Source organism: Plecotus auritus (assembly GCF_963455305.1).
Source record: "Plecotus auritus genome assembly, chromosome: 8".
Classification (NCBI taxonomy): domain Eukaryota; kingdom Metazoa; phylum Chordata; class Mammalia; order Chiroptera; family Vespertilionidae; genus Plecotus; species Plecotus auritus.
This window is the reverse complement of record NC_137782.1, coordinates 6,153,052-6,165,422: the sequence shown is the minus strand read 5'-3', so window position 1 is coordinate 6,165,422 and position 12,371 is coordinate 6,153,052. Positions and strand designations below refer to the sequence as shown.

Here is a 12,371-nt window from a genome sequence, read left to right as displayed (position 1 = left end):
GCAGGGAAACAAATGTGAAGCAAAGGGCTGTCCTCTGTTCTACCAGTTCTGCTTCCCCATCCCCCACCCCCCTTAGGCAAGGGCGAGTGTCTTCAGACTCACACCCCAAATGCGGAGACATTGTCAAGTGGCACCTTGGCACACTTTGAGTCAGGCAGTTTCTGCATTTCATGGTGTGTGTGTGTGGGGGGGGGGGGGGGCGCGAGCAGCTATACCACTATAATGAAATCTGGAGACAACAGCTTACATACAGATACACAAAAAAAGTTTGCATATTGCACAGAGCGCTTGAAGATCATAAATCTATGCATGAGAAAGATGTGGTGGAAATTTTTGGGGGGATTAGAGTTTATTTTTGTCATCTCTGTGAGACAGCTACTCATTCATCCAGATCACAGCTAAGAAAAAAGCTGGTCACAGAAATTAGCAGTTTCAGCTCAGCAGCGAAGTCGCCAGCCTGTGAAGGCAGAGAGAAATTGACTAATTAGCAATGCGCACTAAAACTTGACGGTTCTTTATAGAGAGAGAGAGAGAGAAGAGAGAGGGAGAGGGAGGGAGGGGGGGGGCCCTGCTTTTTCCCCTTCTTTCTTCCAAAGATGTTTGAAATCGCAGTCATTTACGCTCGACAATTTTTACAATAGCCTTGAGCCATAATTTTGCGAGTCTCTCCAGCATCCATCCCCCTGTATGGTCTCTCTCCACCGGCCATGCACGACCGTTTCTCTCCCCAACCGTGGATTTCCTATTACTCTCGTTACGACTCACTGAGCCCCAGGCCCAAGGATAATGATGTGTTGTTTCTTGGTAGCATAATTTGTCACACGTACATTTTTTCTTCTTCTTCTCTTGCAGAAAGCTCTGCACCCTCTCTCTCTCTCCCCCTCTCTCTCTCTCTCTCCCTCTCTCTCTCTCTCCCCCTCTCTCTTTCTCTCTTTTCTCCCTCTCCTACATTTTCTTGCTGTTGCTAATTCATGGTGATCAAATGATGTACGACAAAATAAATTGTAAAGAGTGACGGCCTGGAGTTGGGAGGCAGCCGGGTTTATCCCCTCCCAAGGAGAGAGCAAACCTTTAAAAAGGAAGGACAATTGATTTTTTTTGGGGGGAAGCTTAAGTGAGCCTTGACTTTGCAGCTGGTTGAAAGCAGGTAAGTTCTGGCCTTGTGTCTGCCTGCCTTATGTGTATGTTGTTGTCTTTGGGGTTGTTGGCGGGGGAAGGGGTGGGGAGGGAGTTTTGGGGAGGGGGGTGGGTAGTAGTGTGGCCAACGCTCCTAAAGATGAAAACTATTGCAAGAAATAAGCAGACGAGGGGGGGAGGCGAGGGAGAAGCAGAAGGAAGGGGAACAGGAAAAGATGGGGGGCGGGGGGGGGGGAGACGACGAAGCGGAGAGAGAAGAGAGGTCTGACCGGGTCCACTTAAACACGGAGGTTCTGGGGGACGGTCCAGGGAAGCCAGCGCTTTGGGGGCGAGTGTGAGGGGGGTGCCGCGGGGGGGAGCGAGCTCCAGGGGCTGGGGTCCACCTGGAACGGGATGGCGAAGTGCGTGCCGAGGAGCCCAGTCCGGTTTAAACGGGAAGCCGGCGATCCGGGACCGCGCCAGGCGGGCGCCCTGAGCCGCAGTGGAAGGGGCCGGTCCGGCGGGTCCCGCGGAGCCGGGGCGGAGGCGGCGGAGGCCGATGTCCCCCGCAGGCGGCGCGGGCGGAGGTGGGGAGAGGGTCCCCTTCCGCTCAGCCCTAGAAGGTGCAATTACAGGTTAAGGACCTGGCGTATCGATCCGCCTAGCCTCCCCCCCACCCCCGCCCGCCTCCGCCTGGCTGTGGGAGGCTCAGACTTTTTGCAGAAGTAGTCCCAGGGCCGGGGAAGTGGGGGTCCCCGAGTGTGTGTGTGTGTTGGGGGGGGCGCTGGGGCTGCACCGGGGGGCTCGAAGGGGAGCCGAGGCTGTGGCGCCGAGGGGGGTGGGAGGCAGAGACCCCGCGATAGCAACTGCGCCCCCCGCCCCCCCCTCTTTGCACAGCCCCCGCCCCTCCCCCACACCTGCCTGTTAACTTGAACTTCGCACAGTTGCTGGAGTTAAAGCCCTCGCGCCTGGGGTCCCGGAAGGGGGCCATCGCCCCATGCCTCCCGGTTCTGTCTCTACACCCACCCCAGTCGCCCCGCTTCCTTCCTCCTCCTCCTCCCCCTCCTCCTCCTTCTCCTCCTCCTCCTCCCCCTCCTCCTCCTCCTCCTCCTCGGTGCTGCCCCGCTGGGAAGGGGGACACCCGTCGGAACTTCCGAGCCTTGAACTGCGGGGGGCGGAGGAGGGGAAGGGGTGGGGGGCTGGCGGGGGTCTCCTGCCAGGTGGGGAGGCATCTCTGGGAAATCAGTACAGACGAGCGGCGCCGGGGGAGCCCAGGGTGCGGGGCGGGGAGGCGGCAGGCCGGGAGGGAAGGAGCCGGAATTGAGAGGGCAGCCCCCGCCACTGCGCGTCCGCGAGGAGCCGGTCCCGCCGCGCCGTCCCCGCGCTCCGCTGCACTTTCCCGGGAGAAGAAAGGGCTGGATCTGCGCCCCGGACTATGAGCCCCGGAGTTTCTCGGGGCGGCACGGATCGCCGAAAGGGCTCCCAGCTTTCGGAAGGCGAAGACTCGCCCACCCGCACGCTGGTCGGAGCCCCTTCCCTCCTCCCCCTCCCCCTCCCCCCCTAAACAAAAACAAAAACCGGGGGACCAACTGCGAAACACAGTGCGTCGGGCACACGTTGACCTGGAACCTCCGTCGGTGGCCCCTGCGCCCTGGGGGCACCCTCGGCCCCCACTCCCGGCCTTTCCCCGCGCCCGGCCCGGCATGGACACCAGCCCACGAGGCGTCTCGGCCTCAGCCGCCACTTGGCCGTCGCTGCTGCTGCCGCTGCCCGGAGCCCAGCCGGGGCGGTTGTAGGAAAGTGAGCGGCGAAGTGAGTGGGCGGCGGCCAGGGGAGTGGCAGAGAGCCGACGGGCACCCGGACCCCGGACCGGGACCTTGGGGTGGCGCTCACGGATCCCCCGGGGTCGGGGTCCGAGGCGCACAGGGCAGGAGCCAGGCGGAGCACTGATCGTTGTTTTTCGCCCTCCCCTCCCCTCCCCACCCCGCCACTCTCCACCTCCTCCCCTCCCCGCGCCTCTCCTCCCTCCCCCACCCCTGTCTGCCAGGCTGGAGGAGGGTTTAAAGCCAGGTGCGCCCAGCCCGCTCGCCATGTCCAGATCCGGGGACCGGACCTCCACCTTCGACCCCAGCCACAGCGACAACCTGCTGCACGGCCTCAACCTGCTGTGGAGGAAGCAGCTGTTTTGCGACGTGACCCTGACGGCCCAGGGCCAGCAGTTCCACTGCCACAAGGCCGTGCTGGCCTCCTGCTCGCAGTACTTCCGCTCGCTCTTCTCCAGCCCCCCGCCTCTCGGGGGAGGGGGAGTCGGCCAGGACGGCCTGGGGGCCCCCAAGGACCCGCCGCAGCCGCCGCAGCCGCAGCCGCCACAGCAGCAGCCGCCGCCGCCGCAGGAGGAGCCCGGGACGCCCGCCTCCTCCCCCGACGACAAGCTGCTGACCAGCCCCCGGGCCATCAACAACCTGGTGCTGCAGGGCTGCTCGTCCATCGGGCTGCGCCTGGTGCTCGAGTACCTCTACACGGCCAACGTGACCCTGTCCCTGGACACGGCGGAGGAGGTGCTGTCGGTCAGCAAGATCCTGCACATCCCCCAGGTCACCAAGCTCTGCGTGCAGTTCCTCAACGACCAGATCTCGGTGCAGAACTACAAGCAGGTGTGCCGGATCGCCGCGCTGCACGGCCTGGAGGAGACCAAGAAGCTGGCCAACAAGTACCTGGTGGAGGATGTGCTGCTGCTCAACTTCGAGGAGCTGCGCGCCCTGCTGGACGCGCTGCCGCCGCCCGTGGAGTCGGAGCTGGCGCTCTTCCAGATGTCCGTGCTGTGGCTGGAGCACGACCGCGAGGCCCGCATGCCGCACGCGCCCGACCTCATGAAGCGCCTCCGCTTCGCGCTCATCCCGGCCCCGGAGCTGGTGGAGCGCGTGCAGTCAGTGGACTTCATGCGCAGCGACCCCGTCTGCCAGAAACTGCTGCTCGACGCCATGAACTACCACCTGATGCCCTTCCGGCAGCACTGCCGGCAGAGCCTGGCCAGCAGGTAGGCGACGGCGAAGGGGAGAGCTAAGGGGGGGCGGGGGGGGGACGGGAGAGAGGCGAGAGGCCGCGGGGAGGGGAGGGAAGGGGATAAAGAGGAGGGGAAGCGGGGTGCGCCGGGGCCGGGGGCTCTGGCAGGCTGCAAACAAACGTAAACAAACAATCCAGACGATGGGGAAAGTTGAATGTGGGGTCCCTGGAAGGTCAACAGGGGCGGGCCTGGAACAGCCTCCCCAGGCTCTGGGTGGCCAGGTTCTCAGCACCCCCAGGGCGGGAAAGGTGGGGACTCAGGGACCGAAATTGGCAGGCAGGTGGGGCCCAAGGCCAGGGCAGTTAAAGCGCAGCCTTGGAGCCCTCTCCATCCATCGGGAGGCACTTGAACTCAAATCAAAGTGAGTGGATTCTGCCTTGAGGAGTGCCCTCCCCGGCTTCACCTGCCCTGAGCCACGGGAAGCACCTGCAGCTGGGAGAGGAAGGCTCGCATTCTTCCATCAGACTCTCAAGTGGGTTCCTGGTTTTTAGCGCCCTGGGGTCTGCTCCTTTAGGGGGTGAGAGCCCCCAAGCGCTTGGTCTGTGAGGGTGGCTCCTGGAAATGCAGGCATCACTTGCCCAGGCAAACTTTTCTGTCTTGTGGGAAGCCTTTCCTTGTCACTGTCAAAGGAGAGCAACGCCAGAGGTTTCAGGGTGTCGGTGGATCATGCCCGAGTGGCCCGCATCTCAAAGGGGAGGTAGTTGGAAATGGGGAGGAAGGGGATCATATGGCCCCCGCCAGGTCTGTGTGCCTGCACAGGAGCCACAGAGAGCCTGGGGAGCTATCTGCAATCTGTCCCTGGCGTGTATTGCAAATCGGATTTCACGTCCAAGGGGAGAGAGAAAGGATGCCTTTTTACAGTGCTGCTGAGATTAAAACAAAAAATACTGTAGGATCTGACAGTCGTGTTTTCCTGGCTCCTATTTTAAACCCTTTTTAATGAGCCCAAGACTAGGGATGCTGTCTCTTTTCTCGAAAAGCAGCAGCGGTATCTGTTCAGTTTCCCATGATGAAACATCACGCTCCCAGATGCCAGGCCACCCCAGTCTAATCCTCTGACGTGGTACATCAGGGAACGCGGGCTTCAGACGTCCATCATGGCACTTTCCCATTCACAAGGATGTCCGGAGGAAGGCCTGGGTCCACTCTGTGCAGCCTTGTGGAACTCAGTGTTTTTTCTTCCTGGCCTGGTGTTCTGCCAGACCCAGGTGACTGAAGTTTTAAGAAATGGAAGGTATTCCCTGCGGTTGCGTAGGCAGCCCTGCTGCTCAGGGGAGGCCCGCGGGAGGCATGGGGAACCTTGAAGTTAGGAACCTTGTACGTTGATTTTTCTAGTATTTGTGAGAGATGCGTATATCATCTGGGGTAGCGAGAGATGACAGACAATAACACAAGCAAGAATCCAAACCGCTGTGTGCTTAAGTAGCGAACACAGCATCCACGTGAGAATAAGACGATGAAATAGCCATTTATTTCGTAGGAGTTTTTCACGTGTTTAAAGATCAAAATGGGAAGCTTAGTGTGATGGGCAAGGGTCATCGCACAATGGGCACTGGTGATTAACATTCTATTATTTACGCTTATAACTTCCTGCAGTATACTTAATTTAGCATACATCGCACAGCACAGTTGTAGTCCTGAATATACATGTACCCATGTTTTTAAAAATACGTACTATCTAGTATACATTCAGAAAGCCAGGAGGATAATAAAATTAAGAGTTAACTTGTCCGAAGAGTAATTTTTGGACATGAGCTTTATACATTTGACCCAATAAATAATTTCTCAGGCCCTCCATGCACTTGTACCGAATAAGTATGTCCCAGGAGTCAGTGTTACAAGGGCTGACTTTCAAAATGCAAAATCCATTTCCCACCTTAGTCTGCCTGCAGCACGCCAGCCGGGCCTGCCGGCTCTGTCCTGGTGGATGGCTGAGAGACCAGGCTGCCGGCTCCATGGTGACACGTCCCAGGTTCACTGGGTCATGTCATTGGAAGGATATGTAGTGGTGTCTGACCACCGAATGCTTACAAGTGTCATGGATGCTGCAAGAATCTAATACTTCTGCATAGTGAGAAACTGTATTTTCCTTTCAAAGAGAAAGATACAGAAAATAGTTCATGGGAATCTGTTGTTGATCTCAAAGAAACGTAATTGAGATTCTGTTAACATTATTGCTAACTATAGCATTTTAATTTTAGGGACTAATGGCATTATTCTCATTTTAATTCACACAAAAAAAGAATGCAAGAATAAGCATCAAGTTACTAACTTTAATGTAGAAAATGCTGTGAGTTGCAGCCAATAGCATTATATCAGCCCATTTATTATAGTATCAACATAATATAAAAATGTTCTTTCAGCCTGACGTGTGGGTTAACAGGGAGATAAATGCGTTAAACCATTGTTTTTGCAATGGCATCACTTTTATTGAAGACGGTTGAATGGAAGGGCATCCATTGTATTTATTAGTCTTTGTCCACCTGTAGTTCTTGAAGTCTAAATAGTTCCCCAAATTCAGAGGAGGTGGAAAATGAAAACTGACCAGTCTGTTGGAATAAGAACAAAATAGAATAACTTCAAAGAGAATTTACTTGTTAAGAATATGTTATCTATAGAAAATAGGCCTATTAATATAACAAAATTTAAACATGTTTGTAAATATTAAGTAATTTTGCGTTTTTATTAAGTCTAGAAAAATAAAGCAACCCAAGCATAAAGACTTCATAAATAACCAAATTAACTTTTAATTTTTGCTCTAGAGTCTAGTTGCTTTGTTTTTTGAGTATGTCATTTATGGTCATATTCATATTTTATTTTAGTAAACTAAGCATTTAGGGTAATAAATTCAAAAATAAGAGATTTACTTTCTTATATTCAAATATATACATAACTCATTTAAGACAAGACGTGAGTAGACAAAAATTAAAATTCTTTGAAGTCTTCTTTCTTCATTATTTTGTTTTGTTTTCTTGCAAGGAATCTAAAACTTAAGAAATAAGTTCTTGAAAAGTTTTGGAAAAGTCATTATTAAAGATTTCTAAAGCATAAAAATTTAAGTATAGGGACATGACATGCAATTTTTAGAACATTAAGAAGTAAACAACAGGAGACTTGTAATCTAAGTTTATCTTAAGCAGCCCAAAGTTTCTTTTTTATTTTTTATATTTTAATGCAGAATTTAGTCATTGTCCCAAATAAATCAAATTGGACTGGATTAATTACTTTCTCTCTTGCATTTTCATTGCACCTCCCACAATGGAAGAGTTAAATAAATGCTAACTGAAAGGTGAAGGAATAAGGTTATAGAATTAAAAAGCCTCAGCATCGCACTTCACCAATATCATTCTCAGTGGATGTTACTATTGTACGTGACAGAGGCCATTGAACCTCCTCCAGAAACACCTGTAGTGGAAATGCATTCATGGCAATGATCACATTTTTTAAACATTTGACCACCAGGTGTTACAGTCCCGTGTAGAGTTCTGCATTAGTGTATAGTTTTTAAGATACTATATTTTATAGAAGATAGAAGACCACCCTATAAAGACTTCACTTTCTCCAAAACATAGTTTATTTAAAGATTTCACATAAATCAACGTAAAGATCTAAACATCAGACATACTAATGACCCATTTGCTACAACGACCTGCAATTATTAAAAAGCTGTGAGATTGTCTAACCCACAGTCTGGATTCCTGGCTTGGTGTCCAGGAGGTGCTTCTCTAAACGTGAGACACTGTTTTCTGTTGGCTCTCTTTCTGAGAACTGATCACACCCCTAACAAAACAAGCTAAGCTCGTAACCACGCATTCCCCAAATGGTTCCTCCCCTTTCTACCAATTTGATATGCCCAGATTAGGAGTTGTTAAGTAGTTAGATTTTGTATCAGAATTTACTCAACCATTCAGAATACAATTTGTTTATTATCTGAAACAGGACCATTGATTGCAAAATTATGCCACTGGTTTGGGAGACAAATAGTTACATCCTCCAATCAAAAAGCAATTAGAGGAGATATTAATGCATGTTATTGGCTTAGAGAGTGCATACTGACCAAAGTGGACATGTTCACGTTTTAATTCTTGCTTATATTTTTCCCCACATTTAGAAACATGATGAGGTTTACTTAGGAGCTTAGCTAATTTCTAAGTATCTCCATTTTCTTGGCATAAAAATGCAGTAAAAAAATATGTTTATTTATAGCAGCTATTTCCTACCAGGTTACATGTTAATTTATCTAATGCTCATAATAGCCGTAAGTGATGGGTACCATCATGAGCCTCATTTTATAGATGGGAGACTGATGCACAGAGAAGTTAAGCATTTTGCTGATGGTTGCACAGCTGGTGGGTGGCAGAGCCCACCTGAGTCCAGGTAGTGTGGCCTTGGCGTCTGTGTCTCTTCCTGGGTGTCCTGCTTCTGCCGTGAGCCTCTCTGTGCTAGGATATGATCTGGTGATTGTTCTTAGAGTTTTACATAGACGAGACTTCCTTTTTAAAAAGAAACTTGTGAGGGTTAAATATGAATGTATCTGACTTTAAAAGAAGTTGAGGTATTGTTCTAGGCCTGGGACCTGCATTATTTTTCCCCTGTAAAAGGCCAAATAGTAATTATTTTTGGCTTGTGGGGTCGGGGATGAGGCAAGTTGAAACTACTCCACGCTTCCTTTGTGGCACAAAAACAGCCATGGACAACCCATTAATGAATGGGCGTGGCTGTGTGACAATAACACGTCAGTTGTAGACACGAAATTTCATGTCTCACATGTCATGCACTCTTATTCTCCTTTTGATTTTTTCAACCATTTGTGAGTGTAAAACCATGCTGTGCGTGGGCTGCACGGAAACAGGAGGTAGGCCGGAGGTTCTGTGAGTCACCGCTGGCCAACCCCCGCTCTGGGCCCCTGGGAGCCATCACTGAACAAAGTGGACACAAAATGCTGTCCTTACTCTGGTGGGAAGAGTGGAAAGAGTTCCATTGGTCTTCCTCCCTCCACTCGGAGATAATTCGAGTCTAAATTAATCTACCATGCTAAGTTAAAATTCCACCTTTCCGTACTAAGGCTTAAGAATTTCAATAGTGATTCCAGGGAGGTAAATAGTAATTAATTAAAACAGTGAATGAGGTGCTCATTTTTTTTTTTTTCAAACATAGATGCTTAGATATTGAACCAACTACCATAGATTGGTCACTATTCAGAAGAGGGTTACATGTCATTTCTATGGTATTTTAATAACTTCTAGTTGGAAATTCAGGGACGTTTAACCCACTGCTTCCTGAGATTGACATGCGTATATTCAGCCAACTAATCTAGGCACAGAAGTGAGCACGTGAGCAATTATTTTTCCAAACGCCAACCTGTACGTCCCGCTGCTTGGACCGGAGGGCACGTGTGGTCAGCGCTCCTGACTCTGCGTGAAGGAGCTGTATCCAGTACCGTGTGTCCGTGGCAGCTCCGGCCTCGTCCAAAGTGGGCAGCCTCTGGAGGGACACTTGTGTCGGGGGTTCGGCCTCTGTGTTTATCTCCCCCATTAGGAGACGGTTCTGAGTATTTGTAATCAAAGCACTTCACTCATCTGACCTCAATCCAAACATAGGAGTTCCAGATGAAACGGCGTTGGTCTTAAACACAACTGAGGTCCGCATTTAGGGTCTCGCTCGGTCTAGTGTGAGAGAAGAGCCGACTTCTTCCCCACGGATCCACCCTACTGAGCCAGCAGGTCCACCACACTGAGCCAGCAGGTCCACCCTACTGAGCCAGCAGTTCCCAGGTGAAGGGGCTAAATGAGGAGCTTGCTGAGATTTGTCCCTGTGATACGGACTTACTGGAAAATAGGGTGGGCCAACATATTTTACACAAATCTATAAGAATGAGAACTTTTCGTTTAACCACGAGAACATGGCTGTGGAAGCAACACAAACTAAAACAAAGCCTTGATGCTTGGATTTGAACCCAGAAGCCCCCCGCCCCAGACTTCTATGCACTGAAGTACCAGTGACATCAGCCTTGTTTCCATGGGGACCAGGGAAAGCTATGCACGTGAGGGATCCGTACAGGTGATGAATACAACAGGTAGCAGCCAGAAGGTAGCAACCTGTATGTTTTAATAACATAAAGCAAGATTGTTCTAATTGGAAATTTATGCTGTTCACATTTTGTTTCAAGAAAATCATTTGAACAATTGTTATGCCATACATGTTTATGCCTCCTGTTGTTCATTTAGGATTTCAGAAAATATATGTATTGCAATGTCCTTTCCATTCACTCCCCAGATGGTGCATGATGCATGAATTAGTGCTGTTGAGTGCTTTAAAGCAAACAAACAAACAGAAGCAACAAACACGGTCTGAAATGGGCAGGAGAGTGAGTTAACAGGGAAAGGACGCTCAGCTGTAACAGATGATACAGCGAATATGTCCGTTTTACTGTAAGCAGCAGAAGGGCTTCCACAGTCACCGTTAATATTAGGGACAATAGGTTTAGGACTATTTGCAACATTAAAAGCAGAAAGGTACTAGAGGCGCCTACAATAGGAAAAAAAAAAAACACAATGAAAATAGCAACTATTTGTGATGTGAAGAAAGAAAATAAATCACCGGGAAGTGAAAGAGAAGAAAAACAAGGAGTAAGGAAAATGCAAGAAAACAGGGGAAATCTAACTGTGAAGAGATGTGTCAATGTAGATTCATCAACTGTAGCAGAAGTCCCACTCCCGTGGGCGTGTTGAGGTTATGCCTGGGTGGGAGCAGGGGGTAGATGAGAAATCTCTGTGCTGTGAATCTAAAACTGCTCTAAAAAAATAAAAGCCTTTTAAAAAATAAATTAATATCGTTATAAAAGGAGAGAGAGAGAGAGAGAGAGAGAGAGAGAAGCCATCTGAAAAAGAAAGGAAAAGAAACCAGCAGCAGAAAAGGATGAACAAGGAAATTCTAGAATGTGGAGAGCAGCTGTTCAATATTTGTTGGACAAATAATTACAAATTCAGAAGCATTTAAATCACTGCATTCCCAGCTTATATAACTTACCGAGTTAAGCATGGAGTTCCATTAAAAAGCTAAAAAGTCTGTCCTCAAAAAAAAAAAAAAAAAGTGTTTCCCAAAGAAAAAAGGTCAGTTGTGGTAACTTTACTCCCATAATCTGATTGGGTACAATAATTATATATTTGTAATCTAGGTTCGTCAAGGTGTGTAATAAAAAGCTCTTCGCTGCTGTGCGAAATGCAGGATTTTCAGAAGTGTCAGGGTTCAAAGGGCACAGCCTGTTGTGCCCATGGAGGAGACGGAGGAGATGAAATATTACTGCATTCTTTGTAACAATCTGAATTCCCAGTGGCACTGGAACTGACAGCAGACTGGGAGGCCAGGGGCCCCCCGCCACCTGGGCCAGCTTTGCTGGGCCCGTGACGCCGCCACACCCACCCATTTACCACGGACAGGAAGTTCTGCTATGGAATAGCCCCCAGATTTGTACTGAGCATATGTTACGCCCCAAGCCCCGTGCCAGGTTGTGAGATCCAGAGTTGAATAAGACGGACACATTCCCGACTCCATGCGGTGTACAGTATAAGGAGGAAGAGGAAATAATCACACAGGTGCCAGGTGCTGGGAGACCGGTATGCGGGCTGCAGCCTTGTCCCGTGGCCCAAGAAGACGTTGTCTCCCGAAGAGGGTAAGATGAGTCTTGGAAGATTCCATCTCCAGGGAGGGGGCCCGGGGGGAGACAGAAAGCGTCGCTGAGGGGCCAGCACCTGCGTGAGCATCTACAGGGGTGGGCAAACTTTTTGACTCGAGGGCCACAATGGGTTCTTAAACTGGACCGGAGGCCGGAACAAAAGCATGGATGGAGTGTTTGTGTGAACTAATATAAATTCAAAGTAAAGGAGCGGAGGGGAGAGCAAGAGAACCCCCGCTCTTTCGGCTCCGCGGGCCGGATAGAACAGCCGAACGGGCCGGATCCGGCCCGCGGGCCGTAGTTTGCCCACGGCTGAATTCTAGCAGAAGAGCTCGGTGCCTTCCAGGAGCCCGGAGAAGGTGCCCGTGGCTAGAGATCGCACAGGAAGTGGTGTCCAGATGGCGGAGTAAGCCGTGGGCTCTGCTCAGGATTAGCCAAGCCAGGGGTGCCTTCCCTAGCGTGACCCCAGCGTGTGTCCCACCTGAACTGAGAAAACAGGCAGTGCTGTGGTGGGCA

At 50.5% G+C, this 12,371-nt stretch overlaps 1 protein-coding gene across 2 annotated transcripts in view; it reads left to right on the top strand.

Moving 5' to 3' along the window:
• Positions 1 to 1,037: 1,037 nt before the first annotated feature.
• The window catches only part of KLHL14 (kelch like family member 14), a 103,735-nt gene continuing 92,401 nt past the window's right edge, over positions 1,038 to 12,371 (top strand). For both annotated transcript variants that reach the window (XM_080684212.1, XM_080684213.1), the window contains exons 1-2: positions 1,038 to 1,147; positions 3,164 to 4,153. In XM_080684212.1, the coding sequence (XP_080540338.1) occupies positions 3,207 to 4,153 (947 nt within the window). In that variant the 5' untranslated portion in view covers positions 1,038 to 1,147; positions 3,164 to 3,206. The remainder of the gene's footprint in view (positions 1,148 to 3,163; positions 4,154 to 12,371) is intronic.